The 19,929-nt window shown below is 51.9% G+C and overlaps 2 protein-coding genes across 8 annotated transcripts in view; both read right to left on the bottom strand.

The window, feature by feature from the left end:
* Nucleotides 1-7,896: 7,896 nt before the first annotated feature.
* CHMP6 (charged multivesicular body protein 6) lies at nt 7,897-14,556 on the bottom strand. 2 transcript variants are annotated; one of them, XR_009960352.1, is made up of 9 exons: nt 14,466-14,556; nt 14,128-14,237; nt 13,597-13,684; nt 12,895-12,981; nt 12,710-12,775; nt 12,355-12,435; nt 11,584-11,638; nt 10,569-10,758; nt 7,897-7,927 (listed from the first exon to the last, which is right to left on the bottom strand). XR_009960352.1 is itself a non-coding variant. In XM_062591872.1 (8 exons), the coding sequence occupies exons 1-8, from the start codon at nt 14,526-14,528 to the stop codon at nt 10,706-10,708; spliced, it is 603 nt and encodes a 200-aa protein (XP_062447856.1). In that variant the 5' UTR covers nt 14,529-14,556; the 3' UTR covers nt 7,944-10,705. The 2 variants fall into 2 exon arrangements, 1 of the variants encoding a protein (XP_062447856.1); XM_062591872.1 differs by lacking the exon at nt 7,897-7,927 and having other exon boundaries at nt 7,944-10,758.
* Nucleotides 14,557-16,310: 1,754 nt separating this feature from the next.
* RPTOR (regulatory associated protein of MTOR complex 1) overlaps nt 16,311-19,929 on the bottom strand; it is a 153,389-nt gene continuing 149,770 nt past the window's right edge. For all 6 annotated transcript variants that reach the window (XM_062591395.1, XM_062591394.1, XM_062591396.1 and 3 more), the window contains one exon: nt 16,311-18,899. In XM_062591395.1, the coding sequence (XP_062447379.1) occupies nt 18,831-18,899 (69 nt within the window). In that variant the 3' untranslated portion in view covers nt 16,311-18,830. The remainder of the gene's footprint in view (nt 18,900-19,929) is intronic.

The following is a 19,929-nucleotide window of genomic DNA, read 5'->3' as shown; positions in this document are numbered from 1 at the left end:
CTCACCGCCGTTCTCGCGCGCCGTTTCTGAAGGCAGAGCTCCGCCACCGCAGGGGGGGCTAAGCCAGGGACGCAAAACCTGCTGATACGCGGGGACCCCCCTCCCCAGGACGTCCAACACCGGAGCGATGCACGAGAAGTAATCCTGCGCCGGCCCAGGAGACGAACGCGGTCTTGCTGCATCCCCGCGCCGCGCAGCCGACTGTGGCCGCGGCGCCAGCCCTCGCCCGGGAGCCCCGGCTCCCTCCGCTCCCTCCGCTCCGGGGTGTTTCCCACCCGCCGCGCCACGCGTGTCGTGGCATCCCCCCCCCTGCAGCCACCCCTGGGGGGGGGGTGAAGCTGCTGTGGCGACTCCGGGTTGCGTATTCCCCCCCGGCTGGACGGCAGGTGTGAGTGTGCGAAGGAAGAGCGCCGGTTTGGAAGCCCCGTTAGGGTCCTTCTTGCCGCCGCCGGTGCGGTGTCACGCCGGACAGGCAATGCTCCGCGCCGGGGAACGAGGCCGCCTTTGCAGGCGGATGCACGGGACCCAACGAGCCTTCTCCGGCCGCAGCTTAGCTGATTAGCCGACACAGTCACCAGCGGGGCGGGCAAGAGGCAGAGGTTGTTCTGCCCCCTTTACTGCCAATTTCAACTCCGACAGCAGCCAGGGCCCCTTCTCTGTGCTCTTTTCCTCCTTTCTGATATGGACAGAAAGGAAAGGCTCCTCAGGGAAAAAAAAAAAAAAAACACACTCTTCACCAATCCTCCAAATAGCAAGGCACAAGGCAGTAACATACCTGCGAGTGTCAACTTGTTAATGAGATTAACAGCAAATTTACATACTTTTTGTCTCATGCAGATGGCTTCCCCATTAGAGTCCAAATGCGCTGCTGTGCATATTCTGCTGTGAATCCTCTCCATATTGTGCCAAGAGTTATTTATTTCTACAGTAATTTTAATGTGATTTTTCTGACATGTGATGTGTCACTTTGGGGAATCAACCTAATGGGTTTGAGCAAAAACAACTGAGCTGCAAGTGCAGGACATGTTTTTTCCCTTGTTACTCTTGTTCAGCTCAAAATCCTGTCCCTTTGCTTCACTTGTGTTTCAGTATTTATGACCTATGAATGTTTCCCATCTGCTTGCAGCAAAGATCCCCCAGCCCAGGCCTTCCAGCCACCTCTTCGCTGGCAGCAGCGACGGGAAGGTTATACTGCACGCAGTCTGGCTGCCCCAAACCTCTCCCTGCTGCCAGGCGGCGCAGATTCTTGCTGCTGCAGTCAAGAAACGCTGGATTAATCCGTTCATCTGTCTCACTGGTTGCATTTTGCTGTTCATTCCCTATTAGCCGTATGATACTGGCTTTAGCAGAGCTCAGGCTTACACCAAGCTGCCAGCGGAGCGGCTCTCCAGCAGCTGCCGCTGCCATCCAGCGACGGCCAGCGAGGACAGACAGACGCTGCCGTGCAGGGACAGCCACTGCCATCCTGTGGGGCCACGCAGTACTGCAAACCCGGCCAAGCGGGGCAGGCAGGGCCCCGGGAACCGCCCGTGGGACTGAGGCAAAGCCTGACGGCCCCACGAGCAGCCCTGGCCTCCAAGCCGCTCTCCTGCCGTCCGTCACCCTGCCAGTCCCGCGGAGTCACTCACATCGCCGCCGCCTCCCTGGAGAACCCGGGCCCGCTCCGCCGAGGCCAGCGGCGCCTCGCCCTTGCTTTTTTTTTTTTTTTTTTGCTAGTGTTACTTTAGGGAACACATGAGTTCATGCATTTTGTTTTGTAGGATCAGGACATAAAAGTCGTCACAAAATTAGAAATTCTGCCTGTGTGTCAGCAACTCTCAACCACTCCAATCCCCCAAAGCACAAACAGCAAATCAAGTGAAAGCTATGTACTTAGGATTAGCAAAGGATGAACAATTCAGGCTCTTACTTTACTGGGTGGAAGCTGCAGCACTGAAATCCAGCACAGTCTAAAACAGCAGTGACAGCAATTTCTGGCTCCTGTCTAGCACTTTGCAGAACTCAAAGCATGTTCCAAGTAGGTCAATATTGTTTCACAGAGGAGGAAACTGAGGCACGGAGGAGAAGGTTATCCTGAAAGGCAGAGGCAGAGAGCGCAGCTTTTCCCTAGTCTCACTGGAAGTCACACCTAAACAAGCCTGAAAGTTCCTGTTTCCAGGTATTTCTGTACCAGGAACTGTTTTGCTCATTGATGCAATGTGACATCTCTTTACGCGTATTACTCTTTGCATTTGAGCAGCGCCGTGCGTGAAGTGCGAAGCCAGACGCGGCCCGAGGGCGGACCGCGAGGGAGGACGATCAGGGCGGACGCCCAGGCTCCGGCATCAGCGGCCTTTCCTTCTGACGCACGGCGGCTGGGCCGTGCTGGACTGCGAGCTGGTGCCAGGATTGATTCTCGTCGCCGGGTTTGCTGATGGCAAAAAGAACAGCGACGGAGCCAGGCAGCCGGGCAGGGGCTGGCGGAGGATGCGCTGCCAGGACAGCTCCCCCGGCACATTTAGGTGTACCTGTGTGTGTGTGTGTGGACACAGCAGGCTGCAGGACCCGCTCCTGCTTTTCTCCAAGTGAGCAGGAAGCAAAAGGTAGAGTTTTGTCTGTAGGTGGTTCGGACAGCCTTTCTGCTTGTATTAATCAAATCTGAAGCGTGCGTGTGCATTTGAAATAAATCTAGCACAAACTGCAGTGTGCTATAAGCCTGGCCCAGGCAGCCCCCTGCATTCCTCCTCCTCCTCCTCCTCCCGGGGGGACAGGGATCACCCGCAGCTCCCTGCCCGGCCTCCCCGCTCGCTCCGCTGCCAGCCTGGCAGACCGAGCCTGCTCGGGGAGGGATGGCACACGCCAGGCAGCAGGTCCAGCCGGAGGGCAGCCCGCGCGGAGGAGCCCCTGCTCTCCCGCCAGGCTCTGAAGGAGACGCGTGCCAGGGAGGAGACCAAGATGACGGGGGAAACGGAGGGAGTAGGTGGGAGAACAAAGCTCTGTGGGTAGAGGGAACGCTGGAATGGGGCTGAGAAGATGGAGGGAGGGGAGGCATGGAGTGGGATGGCGAGAGGAATTCACTGGCTCGCAGGCGGGGAAGGGTGGTCAAAGGGACAAGAGATGGGCTGATAGAGCGTGCTGGAGAACAAGACGGACCTCTGTCAGTTCGGCCTTCCAAGCAGAGCGGAGGAGGCTCGACAGAGGCAACAAATAACTGCTCCAAAGCGAACAGCAAACCCGACCTCTGCTAAGACTCCCAGCCTGGGGGAGCATACTGGGAAGCAGCTGCTCTTTGCTCTAAAGAAACGCTGGAGTTTTTGGTGTTTTCTCCTTGTCACTCTCGGTCTGCTGAACAGGCCATGGTTCCTCTCACTCCTGATTTACCCCAGCTCCTAGTTTTATGAGTGAGTAATGCTGAACTACAGATTGCTAAAGAGCTCTCTGGGGATACTTCTAAATAACAAGAATAGTTTATGTGATTTGCATAAGTGGCATAATGGGATTTTGCATCACGTTATTAAACTAGGGGAAATATACTGGGCAGCGTCTCCAACCGATGAGTTGGACAGCATCACTAATTACAGTGTGTAATGGATTCATCCGAGGCCCAACGCTACCTTCCCCCACTGCACAGCACCCTCCTCACTGAGAAGGAACAACCACTTTTGGGTGGGCTGCTCGTAGAGAGGTTCAGCCAGGCGAGGCTGACGGGACTGAACGAGCCCCCTTCCCGAGGCACTGCTCCATCTCCTGCTCAAGGTGATTTGCCTCTTTTCTTCAAGCTAATGCTTCTCTGTTATGGTACACGGGAAACTCTGAGTAGCTGAGTCAGTGCGGGCTTGGGAGGCCAGGCCAGGGCTTTCTACCTAAAACCTGCTCAGATGCCTCCCTGCTCTGAGGGTCAGAAAATAGGTCCTGAACCTACTTTCATCTATAGCTACATGATACTTAGTTGTTCTTGCACTTTCAGCTTAGCTAATGCTTTCCACCCTTGCTATTTAACCTTCCTGAGATGTTTATTAATAGCAGCTATATACACACGTGGCCTTCATTTTGCTAGCATAGGAGAACAGGCTCTTTTAGGGTATGTCTGTATGGAAATGGCCTGCACGGAGCTTTGTGTTGCTCCTAGCACCCAAAGTAGCTAAGTTTAGAGTTTCGCTCTACGAGGTACAGCAAGGTCTCTGAGAGGCATCGTCTTGCCCGTTAGCTGATGAACCCGCCAGCCCTCCCCAGGGCACGTTCCGCACGGAGCTCTGTCTCTGCAGAGTGCAGATGCCCAGATGCGCCCAGCTCCAGCCGAGGGCTGCCCTGCGTTCGCGCCGCGCTGCCTCTCCTGAGGTGTGCTTTGTCACATTTGTCTTTTTTACGGGCACTTCAGTCTCCCGGGCTGCAGCAGAAGCTTTGGGTCTTAGGGTTTTAAGTACAATATGCCACTGAATTCGACCCGCTACTACTCCCATCTTAAGCCCATCCAGCCCCTCCTGTGTCTCCCCAGCTTTACCGTACTGACAAGCTCACACATACGAACACCACCTCTTCCTGATTCCGAGACATGTCCCTGGAACTGGTCTCCACTTGTTTCCTCTTCCTAATTGTACGCTGTGCAGGCCACGACTCACTTCAGCCCCATGGCAGCCCTTCTGTGGCAGCCCTTTTCCTCACTGGAAACACATGCTCAGAAAAGCAGATATTGTAGGCAAAACCTGGCCAGGTGATAGCAGACGGCTGCAGATAGTAAACTGCTTTGCAGTGACAGCTTTATGAAGAAACACAGTTTATGTCCACGGTTTCACCTAAGACTGAAAAAACACCTTCCACTTACAGGTAAGTAAGCATATGTCTGGGGGGGGGGGGGAATAGCAAAAGAGAGTAACTTGGGGACAACGATGATTTCCCAACACTCTTTCCAGATTAGAAATCAACCTGGAAGTGGGTCTGGCTTCCCCTGCAAGCTCACAAGGTGCAACTCTGACTCTCCTACATCAGAGCAGTTGCTAGTGCAGCATTTCAGCCACTGCCAAGCACCACCATTCACTGAAAGCTCCCGTATGGGACTACGAGCCAGCAAAGGTCACATTCCTGAGCTCAGCCATGCAGCCCTCTAACAAATCTGCTTTGTTCCCATCACTGCTTTAATTAGGAAATTGCACTGATTTTTTTCCCACAGTTGAACTATCAAAACTCAGGTTTGTTCTCTGCCAAAGCCTCTTCCATCTCTCAGCTGGTGACTCAGCGTGACACCCGGGCACTTAAAATACATGAACAGGGAAAAAGAAAGGAGGTAGTGGCTGATCTGACTGTGTTCCTGAGCACACGGCCCAGAGAGGGGTGAGGTTGCTGGGCACTGAGTGCAGAACAAAACGTGACCAGTCCTACCTACCAGCACAAGCATCACCCTGAGGCCTTCGCTCATCCCCAGTGTGGGCCGGGCATGGGGATCTTGGAGTGAACAGTGATTCTGCAGGGTGAGACGTGACGAAGACGAGGAAAAGAAGAATGGCGGACCCCCTACAAACCTCTTCTAAACAGCGCCTGTTCCTGACTCAGTGTTTGTCGAGGAGGGTGGAGAATAGAGAATTCTGTGAGTTAATGGCAGGGTGGGAAGAGAGAGCCGCTGCCATGGGAGCACCGAGCTGCGCCGCAGCAGCAGGCTCGCCCCGGCTGCTGCATCACGTGGACGCGAACCCTCGGCAGCTGCGGGCCACGTGCGCAGCGCCGGCCGCGCCACCGAGGCCAGAAAGCAACCGGAGCCAGCTGCAGAGGAAAGGCCTGCAGACCGACTGCCACTATGATTTCTGTCTCACTAGATTTCCCACGGGCATTTCAGGAAACACTTGAACAAGCAGGGTCTGCACCCATGCCAGCCTCCAGCGCGGCTAAAACCCCTCCTGCTTCTCCAGTCAGCACAGAAATCCAGCCGTGTTAGCACAGAAACCGCAACAGCTCCGGCATGGCATCTCTGCCGCTGAATACAGAACGAGAGGGCTGTGGTGATTTGACAGAGCAGGAGGAGAGGTTTTCAGGGCATACGAGACGGCAAAGGTGCCTTTGCCCCAACTCAACTTCCAGACAACTTTCAGAACACCAGGGGGGTGGATTTCAGAAGAAAACAGCCCAAACTAACGAACGAAGCTGATGTTCAGACACTGTGCTGCCTCGTGGACAACATTGAGTAACGTGCTATTTAAAGGCAATGCAGCTTGCATAACGTTCGCAGTAATTCCCTCTCCCCCACAGCCTCATACATTATTCCCGGGGACATTTGCAGGAGGACAGTCTGTACCGCGGCAGAATTCACCTGCTCCGCGAGGCTGAGCCCGGGGCAGAGCTCCATCGAGCGAGGGTGGATTTGAAGTCGGGAAAGGACAGACTGCAGCAACAGCTCTCACGGGACAAAGACTTTCTCTCCGGAGAAAACAGGAGAAAAAGGCAGCGTTGTCTCCAAGCAGAGCTTCTCCCTTCCCCCAGCCACTGACTTCTGCACGGGGTCAGATGATCCCACATTTCCACACAAGTCACGTTAAATGCCATGGTGACTGGATCACGCACTGATTGGTGTATTTGAAATACCACCGAGACTGAGGCAACAGCTCCGAGAGAAGTGACAAATCACCTAGTCCTGTAAATGTTAAGGGAGTGAAATTCGCTGTCACCTTTGCATGTGCTGTGCCTGTAACGGGTACTTTTAAAGCAACATTGCTCCAGCGGCCAGAACCTGCCGCGGTGCCGCTGTCGAGCGGCAGCCAGGCAGCGGGCACCCTGCCGCGGGCATCCGCAGCGGGCGCAGGCGAGGGATCGGAGCGGGGGGGGCTCCAGGGGCAGCAGCACGAGACTCTTGTATTAGGAGGGTTTAATTAGCAACAAGCCACGTTGCCTCAATGACTTTCTTTGAGGGAGGACTCTCATTTCTTTAACTAAACATCTGGCCAACTAAAACACAGCTGGAACTGCTCCACGCTCAGCTTGCACCGCAGGGTGCCTGCTCCCACCCCACTTCCACAGCTGAGCAAGTACAAGGGAGTGTTAATGAACCGCCACACAGCTGCAGTCCCAGGGAAGCAGTAACTCCAGGCGTCGCAGCCTGCAGGGAGACCATAGAGGGGACAGAGCTACAGCAAAGGGACCGGCTGGCTGAGGCAGGAGCGGCCCAGAAACATCCCATTGCCTCAGTCACCAGAAAAAGTGTAAATCCAAAAGAATGGGGAACTAGCAAAGGATCTTGGAAACATCAGCTGGTGGCTCGAATGAGAAGCACCTATGAGACGCACTGCTAGGAGAGGGTCCGTTATCCCAAACCCACAGCTGCACACCACGCTTTCATCCTCACCAGGACTGAGGAGCAAGGGCAAACGCAGTGCTGCACGGTGGACTTGGTCCTAGGAACAGCGCGCTGCAGACACATGCCAGCTGGGAACAGGTAACTGCTACGAACACGAACTGAGGCTGCTTCAGGGAGCTGGAGAATCCTACCAGGCTGGGCACAGAAGAATCACTGAGGGAGGGCAAATCAGACCCCAGCCCAGGCAGTGGCAGGACAACATCGCTACTGTGATCCAGAGTGAGCCCCAAGCTCACTAGAGTCCAGCTTCAGGGCACAAACCATTTATTTCTCAGTTTCTTAAAGGTTCCAGAATACTTCCGACGAAGAACAACTCGATGTAATTTGCTTTACCTTCACCACAACAATAAAACGTAAACATAGCGTCTCTTCTCAGCACACCTCCACCTCCCCAGCAGTTTGCTCCCGAACAGCGCCACGTCACCGTCGCTGCAATTTAGCAACGGGAAAGCGTTCCTGGGCCATCTACGCAAACAGGATCGTTGTGTTCTTACACACGGAACGAGATCAGAATCCTCCCTGCCCGAATCTCTCCTGAGAGCAGGGAGAAAAGGGGGGCAAAGAAGGCGACGCTTGATCATCCAAAACATTTATTGTGAAAATATGAGACTGAAAGAGAAATAGGTGAAACCATTAGAAATATTTATTGTTACAGCACACCACAGAGGTCACACACCACCCCTGGCTTTTCCTCTCACGGGGACACAGTACAATCTGTTTGGTACAGTGATTAGAAGAGGAAGCTGTTGGCAACCTGTTTCAAACCTTCCTGTTAAGACTTCAGTAAATGGCCTCTTTACTGCAGTTACGAATGCAAGGAGCTGCATTAACCCCTTCAGTACTAGCCCAGCTGCCTCTCTGGACTACAGCTTTCACCCAAGGGAAGCACCGAGCTAGAAAGCACAGGCTGGGCCGGGATATTCAGTTCCCTGACTGGCAGCTACAGGGGTCTGGCACAGCATCACCACAGCTTCCCCTGGGATGGTTGGCTTGTGTCTCCCTTGTTGCCAGGAGGCGCATGGAAAAGACCTGGGGCACAGACTGTGATGCTCTCTCCTCATCCATGATGAGGTGTGCCAACCCTATTTAACAGGGTTCACTCCAAGTGCTAGCAGCAAAAGCTGTGCTCCTAGGCAGGTCCCTTCAAGACCTTATTGGGAGAGTCCAGCATTCACTCCTATGAATTACAAATTAAATAGGGTAAAATTAAACAAGTTGACACCAAGCGAGCAAGGGACTAAAGGCGACTGAAAGAAAAATGTTCCACAAAAACATTAAAGACATCTCTGTGCTGACGAACACAAGGCTCTCTCTGGTGGAAAAAGTGCGCATTGCATGACATTCAAGGTGGTAACTCAGAAAAAAAGGGAACAACAATCTTGCCTGAAGAAAAAAAAATCACAAGGCTGAGAAATAAGATACAGATCTGCCCCATTTTAGCTTCAGCTGTGAAAGCTGAATGAACAGTTGTTGTAACAGGCCTGTTCCAAACACTGACTGTGGTAACTAGTGCATTTATTACATAGGCACCAAAATTATCATTAAGCCTACTGTGCCAATATCAGAAAAAGTTGAGCTTGTTTTCTGAAGTTGCACACTAATCAACAGAGATAGGTCTGAATCCTGTGGAACAGTGGCTTTAAGAAACATGAATTACAAGCTACTGCAGTGAAAATGAAAATAGGGCAATTCCAAGGTGCATGCCACTTTGAGGACTTGCACTCTGCATCCTGCCCCTCACAAAAGGGCCTGAATGCCCAGTCCAGTCTTTGGAATTTAATAAACTTAGGTAAAAAGAGAAGAATGATTAAAAAAATTACCGCTGGCCCATCACCACTAGTTGGAGAGCAGCACAGTCTCTGGGAATATTTATAATTGTCTAGCACCGGATCACATAACCCCAAAGGCAGTCACTAAAAGTCTTGAAGAACCCTCTGTGTCTTTCTTCTGCTGTGCTGCAGAAGAATGGATTAAGAGTTGCATCTTCAAGAATATAATAAATAAAGATCTGCAATGTCCTGAAGAGCATCTGCAAGCTGGCAAATAAGCTTGCTTCCAAGAACGGCTAAATCTGCCTGCCACCTCGCTAGCCAGGCAATTTTCCAAATAATTAATCAGCTATATCAACCCAAGTCCCTCTAAACCATGCTAAGTACAGAACTGTCCTCCACAGTAAAGATCCCCCCTAACTACTTATTGAACAGTCTTTGGAGTGTTAATTTAAGACACTTCATACTTCATACCTGGTACAGAATGAGTCTCAATCACCCTGGACTGACCTTTCCAGTCTCCTACACTACAGGGAAATATCAAACAACGAGAGCTGGCAACTGAAAGCAGAATTGATCTCTGTCCATCTGAACGTTGCAAAGGTGAACTCTGACTCCGATGAGGGTGCAGAGCCATTAAGCGATGACTTACAGCTCACAAAATAGGCAGTAGAGTCCTTGTCATAATTTAAGAGCTTTGTCAGATTTCTGTAAGTTCAGCTCTGCTGGTACACTCAGCACCATGCATTACCATAGACAGATAGGGAGAGCAACATCTGAATGGGAATCCTTAACACTGCCTCTGACTCATGCTGAGTGGTAGATCAGCTCTTCACCTCACACTGGAGAACTGTTTCATCAACGCTGCTGCAGACAAGTGTAAAGCGAAGCAATTGCTCTGAGCTTAGCCCAAAAGTAACAGCCTCACTCGTAAACTGGTTTTAAACCACAGTGCCAGGGAAGAACTGTTTTCCACCTGTAGCACAAAATGTTACAGGAGCTCAAGACTTATTGCCTTATTTAGCCTGACTGCAGTCTGCCCATGCCCTTATGGTGGCTCACAGGTCCTCACACCTTCCAGCCACTGATTTGTATGAATCGGTGATTCATCAATCACTGATTTAGAGACAGAATCAGAAAAGCAAAACAAAGGGACTGAGAGGACTGAACTGAAGGCAACAGAAAGGTCTGGAGGGCTCATGAGTGCAGTGTCTCTTTCTCATAAAGCCAGATGCCTATGACAGCCATTTATAAACACATAAGCACTCTAAGGGGAGGACTTTCTGTGGATTCAGTCAGAGCAGAGGCAGACTTACAGTTGAAACCAAATCTAAAGAGCATTTGAATTTGGAAGTTTTCGAGTTGTTGTTGTTTACTCCCAAGACAGCGCAGCTGAGTGAGTTTAGAATTTAAGTTACAAAAAAAGAAAGCACTAGAAAATAATCTTGATACAAGAGCAATAGTCAGCTGAGGTTCCCCACCCTGCACAGGGAATCCTGCTCCACAATCCGCCCAGCACAGCTGGGATGCTGCCAAGGCATTGCTTAGTCCCAGCTCATGCTGGGATGGCAAACTGTCCTGGGTGAAAGTTATGTGGGGGAATCCCCAGAAGTGGGAGTTAAGATGCTGCCACCAGTTCTGGTTTTGGCCTGTTCTTGACGGGTGATGCTTCTGTGGAGGAAAGAGAAATTTGTTACAGAAACTGAATGCAAAAAATCTCCAGAGTCACTGCCTGTGGAAGAACTAGGACTCACATTCCACTTCTCCACAAAGCAACAAATACTTGTGGAGCACCCAGAAAGTCACTGAACTAATACATGCTCATTACAAATAATTCTACATATCCAATCACACCTATTCCCCACACCACTCAAAGAACAATTTCAAAATGTACCCCACAACCTTAATAAGCCACGAGCACAGCACACAATACAGATCTGGAACAGCAAGCAATTTCTCAGAGGGCAGAGGGTAGACATGCTTTGCCACTCACCCCTTTGTTCCACCAAAAGGGATTTAAACAGGGCTCAGCCACCTACACGCAGCAAGGACAGCTCATATTTTCTCTGGCCATCCTGCTGTCAATGTACAGACAGGACATCCGATCCATATTTAATAGTAAACAATAGTAAAAGAAACAACCCCCCTTCTAATATCCCACATTTCTTTGGGCAGATTTCACAGGGGAATTGGCTTCTTATAGCTCCTGGCTTCCAAAAGCATGAAAGAAATCCAGCTTCTGCAACTGATGGCTCAGTGTCTGTTTTCCCAGGAGATGGATCCTTTTCCAGGTTGGCTTCTGGCACCCAGCTGAGTCCAGCTGTGCTTCACCATTCATCTCGAGTGCTGGCATAGCAATACTGCTTTAAACCGAAAGATCGATTCCTTCACATTTACCAGGACAATACTTACGTAAAGTGAGGGTCTCAAATTATTTCACAGAGCTGAAAAGATGCATGAGAAGCCAAAGCTGCACAGTATTTAAATAAAGTATACCTGGGATCTCTTCTGGGAGTGGCTCTGAAGGAACTTCTGGAAGCTCAATCTGTTCCTGCAAGAACATCAAAGATGACACATGCCCCATATGCCAGGCTGTGGTCACAGAGCCTTGTGCCACAGTTCCATGCAGACTTTTGGGGAACAGAGTATCAATGCAAGAGGTGTCACACACAAACTGATAACTGCCCCCAGAGTTGCAGGAAGAGTCCCATAGGCTTCAGTATTGTCCAGTAAAGGAGAGCAAGATTTTTTTCTTTTATTAACTGGGACTTAATAGGAGCCTGTGTCAGCTGTGAAATCCCTCAAAGCATTGCTAGTTGCAAATACTCTCTACCTCAGTCTCCACTGACTGCACATTTCCCGCAGTGAAGCCAAGTCAGGGTTTGGAAGAGCAACAGGCACTATGGAGATGGCTGGGAATGCTAACTTACACTGACTTGTGTTTATCTGAGCATGATCCAGGATGTTCACAGTCTGTATCTAGTAAAGTGGAATAGTTATCCTGAAAGCCCAGAGATCAGCTGACTGTAGCGAACAGCTAATAAAGTACAACACTTAAAAATATCTTGTTTCAAAAAAATGACCCCTGAGTACAGAGCAATTAGCTTGATCTTTGATTATGCAGGAACTGGACACAAATAAGTATAAATGGGATCTCTGGCAGAAAGGTAAACTATCAATAGTGGGGGAAAAGGACATGTCCCGTTAAAAATAGCTTCTTGGAAATGTAGATTAAAACTAATTAAAAGAACATCAAATTAGTCCTACCTGAGTAATGGCGTTTAATTCTTCTAAAATGGCATCTTCATCTTCTTCTGTCAAGCTGCCAGCCAATATCTCATCTATTTGCTGTAAAAGAGAGGAAAAAAAATATTCCAGTCAACACCAGTGTAACAACAGAAGCTCTATGGCTTATAGTGAGAAAAACACACACAGGAAACCAGTGTAAACATGGGGTGAAGGAACATTCAAAATTAACAAACTTTTTTTTTTGTACGGGGAACTGAGATTCATATTCCAATTTGATTGTTTCCTAAATAAGATAAGGAACGTAAGGCATACTGGACAAATTCTGTATGACAGGCTGTCTCTGCTCAGAGCTACTCATGCATACAGTACGTACCCTCTGGTACTCCACAGCATCTTGGGTTTCACCTATTATTCTTTCCACCTCTTCTATTGACATAACCTGGAGGAAAGAGGCAAAAATCCATCCATATGTAAGGCTTGCAGGTAGATAGGTACAAACATCCAGGACTCTGCCCAGTCCAAGGCAAGAGCACACTCAGCTAATTTAGTCATACATACCTGGTGCATTTTGTTCAGACATTCATTGCCAATTTTCAGACCCTCAATGACCTTCATTTCAATCTGAGTGAATTCAATATCTTGGACCTGAAACAGGAAGGAGGGAAGCATCACAGGCTGTCACGTTCCCGTCATTTGCCAGATACAGATTTCCAAGACCCCCAGAGAAGCTGCAAGCCGCAGAGAGCCAAGAGCCCCTTTTCTAGTGAACGGGGGCTCCAATCATACCAGGCCAATGAGAAACATGCACAAAACCCCTTTAACTCAGGCAGCTGCAAAAGCAAATCCAATAGGCCTTCAAGTGATTTCCTTGTTGACAGTCTAAGCTAAGGCCAGGGTTTTAATGGTCACCCCAGAATGAACGCATCCATTTCTGAAATCAAGGTAGAGAGACAAGTCTAAGGAAGTTTCTACTACATCTTTTGATGCAGTGACTAAAGTCTAGCGATTTACAAAACACAGTAGCACAAAACCTGCACTACAACTTAAAACATGTTCACTGCTTGATTCTTTAGGGAAGACTCATGGTATAACTGTGATTTCGGAAGCATCTGCACTTCTGTCAGAATAAACCTCAATTAGGACACAATAATTAAAATGCAATTCCACAGAATCAGAAGGAACACACAGCTCGCAAATAACACTTATAACACCTGCAGATAACAGGTCATTCGCAGGCTATAATAACTGATTCTTGCTTACCATCCGTTCCAAGTTGCTGATTTGGTTTTCCGTTTTATCTAGAAGTTGCTCTTGGTAACGCTTCTTCTTTAGCAACAGCATAGCTTTTCTGAAGGAAAGGAGGAGGAGAAAAGCTCAATATAGAATAAAGCACATGAGCCTAAAAAGACTGCACCAAAATTGTATTTGTTTGTGTTTTGTTCCTCCAAAGTGGGTGAGGAGGAAAAATGTGCAACTTAAATGCAAACTCTGAGTTGCTTCTGTAAAGAATAAGGATGAAGAAATTAATCAGAAATTCACCATCCGGCACCAGAAAACTTAGGAATGTTAATCACAGACTAGGACTTCATTGCGCTGCACGTGCAATAGCAATGCAAGACAGAGCCTGTGCTATGAAACGCTTATGATACACATACAGAATAAGACACAACAGCAGGCACTTGACATGCTATTCACACAAGCCACTGACAGTTTGCGGTTAAAAAGAAGCAACAGATTTTGGAAGGCCTGTTTTAAAAAACACCAGCTTCGCAGAGGCGACGTCCCCCTTACTCTTTTTTGCCCTCTTTCAGCAGCTGCCTGGCCAACGCTCTCTCCTTCTCCAGGTGCAGGCTCACCCGCTTCTGGTACTGCCTCAGCTTGTCCCGCTGCTGCTTCAGTTGCTGAGGAGGGAGAAGGGAAGAGGCTGGAGCGGGCGCGACGCCGCGCCGGACCCCGCCGGCCCCGGCCCCCACCCGCGCCGGCCCCAGCCCCAGCCCCAGCCCCGGGCCCGGGCCCCCTCCCGCGCCGGCCCCGGCCCCGGGCCTGGCCCCGCGCCGCCCCGCCAGCCCCGGCCCCCACCCGCGCCGGCCCGGGGCCCCCCCCGCCGCGGCCCGGCGGCGGCCGCTCACCAGCACCGCCTTGTCCTGCTCGGTGACGCGGCTCCGCCGCTTCCGCCCGAACAGGTTCCCCATGGCCCCGGCGCCGCCGCCGCCGCGCCCCGCCCCCGGCCGCGCCGCCCCGCCCCCTGCCCGACGGCGGCCGCGCGGGGCCTGGCCCGGGCGAACGCGAAAGCGAACGCAGGCGAGGCGCAGAGCAGGCGCCGCCTGGGGGCGCTGTGGGGGCGGCGAAGGGCCGGAAGGGGCGGGGGGGGGGTGTAGGGCATGGGGGGTATAGGGGATGGGGGGTATAGGGGGTATAGGGGATGGGGGATATGGGGGGCATAGGGGATGGGGGGTATAGGGGGTATAGGGGATGGGGGATATGGGGGGCATAGGGGATGGGGGTATTGGGGGGGACAGGGGATGGGGGGCATGGGGGTATAGGGGATGGGGGGTATGAGGGGTGTAGGGGATGGGGGATATGGGGAGTATGAAGGGTGTAGGGGATGGGGGATATGGGGGGTATAGGGGATGGGGGGTATAGGGGATGGGGGTATTGGGGGGGGACAGAGGATGGGGGGCATGGGGCGTATAGGGGATGGGGGTATAGGGGGTATAGGGGATGGGGGATATGGGGGGCATAGGGGATGGGGGTATGGGGGGGGACAGGGGATGGGGGGTATGGGGCGTATAGGGGATGGGGGGTATGAGGGGTGTAGGGGATGGGGGATATGGGGGGTATAGGGGATGGAGGGGATGGGGGGTATAGGGGATGGGGGTGTAGGAGATGAGGGTATGGGGGGGTATGGGGGGGTATAGGGGCCCCCCTGGGGTGGGTATGTGGACGGCCCTGGCACACACGTGTGTCCGAGCGGGTGCACACACGTGCTGGAGCAGGTGCGCGCACACGCCTGGCCCTGGCACCCGCGTATCGGAGCCCGGCTCACGCCGGCGCCGGCCCCGGGCGCGTGCGCAGGAGCTGCCGGTGCCTTGCGGCCCCCTGTGCTCTGGCTTCCCGTGGGTGCTGGCAGTGGGGCTGCTGCGGCTGGCGGCGGCTGGGGACCTGGCCGTGGGGCCGGTGCAGGCGGCTGCCTCGGGGCCCCGGCTCCCGGCGGGGAGCGAGGGGCTGCGCAGGGCGGCCGGGAGCCCTGGTGCTGCTCGCGCTCCCGGTGGGCTCCAAGGGGCTGCGGCAGGGCCGCGGCGTGCACACGCACGTGGGGCTGTGCGTGAGAGTTGTGCACGTGGGGTAATGCACACGTGCATGCAGGGCCACGCACACATGCACACACTAGCGCACGACCATCACTCGTGCCCCGAGCAGGACAAGGTGTACTGGGGCTGGGACCCCTCCAACAAGCCTTAACCGGGCAGCCTGAGCCGGGAGCATCCCCGAGCTGGGAGCATGGTGGCAGCACCCGGGCGATGAGCCGGGCCCCCCCTTCGAGCCGCGTCTTCGCTGGCCCGGTCCCTGAAGCAGCTGGCCTGCGGCGAGGCCAAACACGGCGGGGGCTACAGCAAGGGCAAGGCGGAAACTCCCGGACACGGTGAGCGTCTGCGCTGGCCCGCGGCAAGCCGCACGCGCGGCCGGAGCCGCCGGAGCCGCAGCGGCAGCCCCCGCCGAGCCAAGCTGAGCCGCCGACGGCGGAAAGCCGGGGGTTTGCTTGGACGGGTCCCAGCTAACTCGGGAGTAACCTGTGCTCTCACAAGCGGCTTTTGCCCGGGACCTTCCCACGGCGAAGTAGCCCCAGGGCCGTGCAGCACATCAGCTAAAAGCTAAAAAATCCCTAAAGCTAAAACCATGGGGACTCCTGGCAGGACAGAGCTGCCCCGTGCTGCCCCCCCGCCTCTGCCCCAGGAAAGCAGTGCGAGGCCGAGAAGTGTTTCTGCGTTTATTTTTTATTAACCATTTATTGTTTGTAATTGTTTTACTTTCACATTACAATCGCGTTTTATTTTTTTAATATCTTTTTTAAATTTTTGTAAAATAAATAGAGATAAGTGAACTTTTAGGTAGGATGCTCTCCAGATCCTTAGTTAAACTCCATGATTGAACCTCTGCATCAGACCTGTGAAAACACAGCCCCCGCTCCCACCCGCTCCGATGAAAGCTGAACAGGCCAAGTTCGCTAAAAACCCCCTCTCCTGGCGGGCCGGGCTGGGCGGGCGGCCCCCTCCCGCGCTGCACCTCTGCATTTTGCCAGGTATTTCTTGTTCCTTAAACAAAGACACTGATAGAAGTTAAAAATCTCTCGTCTGTCCTTAAGCCGAGCACCCGAGCTCGGTCCCGCCGCTCGCCGGCCAGGCCGGCGCCAGCCTCCGCGCCGGCGCGGGGCCGGGAGGGCGTCCGAGCCCACGCGCTGCCGGCGCTGGAGCAGCTCGGAGGGGAAGGGAGAGGCAGAGCTCCGTTAGACCATAATTAACTTTTGGTAGCCCCAAAGTGGACTTCTAGGTAGTTTTTCCTAAGTTCAAAGCCTTTGATTCGTCATCCTGTGAAGCGGCCCGCTGCCACCTCTGGAGAGGGGAGGCGATGGTGCCCGCGGGGGAGGCCACGGCGCCCGGCCTTTGGCATCTGCTTCATCTCTGTAGTTCGAGGAACCTCGCCCAAAGGAGAGTCCAGATGTGCATACGGGATTTTGTATTCTGCTGCCCTGTGGCAAGCCTGGAATAGCCACCCGGCCGCTTCCGAGGCTACTGCACGGGCACCTGCCTGAACGCCCAGGAAAATAAAATTATCTGGTGTATAATGAGCAGTGACAAGGTCAGATGCACGCCAGTGGGTGCCATGGCAGAGGTGAAGTTGCCATCCATGCAGTAAGAGGACACTTCTCCCCCTTCCTCATTCATACGTCCATTGCAGTCGGCCTCATCCCTGGCAGGGTTGGCCAGGAGCCTCTGTCAGCCTGCAAACCCACCAGCACCAGCCTGAAGGAAAACTGGGGACTTTAGACTTAGCAGGTCCACCTTTGTCATTGCAATGATTTCATGACAAGTTCTGCTTGTCCTGGCTAGCTAAATCAGACCTGGGCAGCGCTTCACCGAAGAAAACCGTGCTTTGGCTTTGCCTACCCCTCCCCTGCATCGGTCTCCAGGTGCATTACAGATTTCAAGGGACAGAAACTTTCATTACACAAGTTTGGAAGGTGAGGAAGATGGAGCTGGGTTTCCTTTAGACAGCCAGGACAAAGTGGTTTTGCTCTAAGCAGGATGGCCTGCCATCTGCCCCCTGTTTAGTGATCTTCTGTGCTCAGACCACGTGTGGTTTCATGCGCAGTTCTGTGGGGACACACAGACAAGCCACGACCACGTACACATATGTGGACACATGATGTTTGTAGCTGCATACATACAGCATTAAGTGTGCAAATACTCATGTCCATCACCTAGCTGATCCTTAGTACATCAGGGTGAGACGAACGCCTGGGGTTTGAGCCTGGAGCTTCCTCTGCTGGTGTGTAGAGCTTCCAAGCTGTCACACGTGTTTGTGGAAATCGCTGTGGGCGAGAGGACAGTGACTGCTGAAGTAACAGTGACTGCGATACCCCAAGTCCTCCACCCCCCTCACCCGCACCATGCGCTTGGGTGGAAAGTGGTTATGTTAGTGACTTGCTCCAGGCTTGCTGGGACATTGGAGATGTCCATGTTCTTCTGCCCCTCTTTTCCTGGTATGTGCAACTTTGTGGCATGGTGGCACCGTGCCCTGCTCCTGTCATCTCCTCAAGCCCCTTTCCTCAGGATCCCTGCTTCCCCTTGCCACCACGTCTCCCAGCTGATTCTTTGGGCTCTGCTTCCACTGGAGAGGAAACTGCAGGGAGGACAAGGTTCATGTAGAGCAGATGCCTTCCTATCTCCTCCTCCCACACTCAGGGAGCGCAGGAGCACATGTATGATCCTGCAGATGGGCAGCTTGGTCTTGCTGCCCTGTCGGAGGGATTACTGTTTGGCACAGGCTAGGTAGCAGCTGGAGGGGTCCCATAGTCTGGTCAAACGCACAGAGCTGTAGGTGAGTCCGGACTTCACTCCTTAAAGCAACCTACGCTCCAGAAAAACAAAAACAAAGACTAAAACAAAAAGCCCTTTTCAAGGGTATTGCCTCATCCAGTCCTTCCAAGCTCAGGAGCCGTGTTTCTAACAGAGAAGCCAACCATTGGAAACAAAAATAAAATATTCCTTTTCTGTAGCTTTTAGAGGATACAGCTGAAAAAAAAAAGAGATTGTCTCTCTTCCCCTTGTCAAATCATCAGTAGCTAAGTCAGAAAAAAAAATATGTTCAAGTTACGGGTTGCAGCAGCAGCCAACACTAAACATTCAAGTCGATAATTTCACTATGTACATTATAGGTGAGACACGGCCCTGTCCGCTGGGACTCCCTTTCTCCAGTGACGCTGCCCTGAGCCGTTATCTGATCCGCTTCTCCACTGAGTACACTGAGATGTAGTAGTCATTGCTTCCGACTGCCAGATGAGGCTGTGGAAAGAGAGCAAAACAGGGATAAACGCTCAGGTGTTATGCAGTAATGAGAGGCACATCAGCGAGGAAATGGTAATGGTCGACATTTCCAGCACTAGCACCCAGATGCTAGAAAGCTCTTAAGTGCCTCTGCCAATGCAGCTCTGACGACATTTCTGCCAGTACCTACATTGTGTCAGCAGGTCGTATGCCCCTGTTTCAGCCAGAGGGAAAAATTATGGTGACTATTAGTTGCCAAACTCTAACATAATTTTTCTAAATGACTGCAAATTTGCTAGTTATGAACAGTGTCCTGGAATGAAAATTAGCATACCCACTATCGAGAGGGCCAGGAACAAGTCTCATCACAGAGCTCTGGGCTAGACAGGTTTTTGTTTGTTTGCATATTTAAAAAGCAAAATGATTCAAGTGATCAGCCACTTCTTTATCTATCACACTGCAGAATAGCAAAATCGTTGTTTGGTTTTCTGCAAAGTGACCTTTCAAAACCAATGAGGAGATATGCTCTTCTTTAACCCTGTTACCTTCAGGATATAAAGTGCATATAACCCAGCCACAAAATCACCTTTCCCTTTCTCAGGCCAGCCAATACCAAACCACAGCATAGCATATTTCATTCCTCCTCTCCTCCAGGTCCTTTATCGTTCCCATTGCTCTTTTGCATTACATATATTTGAGTTCTGATGTGCAGGTTTCTAACACAACCGCCTGTTTACATGCCTTCTTTAGCCTCCTCCCGTTTTTCCTATCCATTCACATTGCTTTTTCAGTCTGTCTCCTTCACTTATTCTCATCTCTGAATGAGCAGAAGTCCATAATGCAGATGGGCACTTGCATCCTAACTTAGTGACCAGATCTTCTCTCTGACCACTACAGCAGAGCCAGCTCAGCTGTGACATATTTAGAAACTTTCTTTTTACTCTGATTCACTCTGGGTTTTTTTTAGCTTATGTCTTTAATTCTTGCAGAATTCTATTTTTTTGTACATGCAGTTTTTCTACTGCACAGCATTAGGTCTTCCAATAGC

The sequence above is a fragment of the Rhea pennata genome, chromosome 19 (assembly GCF_028389875.1).
Source record: "Rhea pennata isolate bPtePen1 chromosome 19, bPtePen1.pri, whole genome shotgun sequence".
NCBI classification, from domain to species: domain Eukaryota; kingdom Metazoa; phylum Chordata; class Aves; order Rheiformes; family Rheidae; genus Rhea; species Rhea pennata.
The sequence above is the reverse complement of the archived record's forward strand: the minus strand, read 5'-3'. Positions and strand labels throughout refer to the sequence as shown.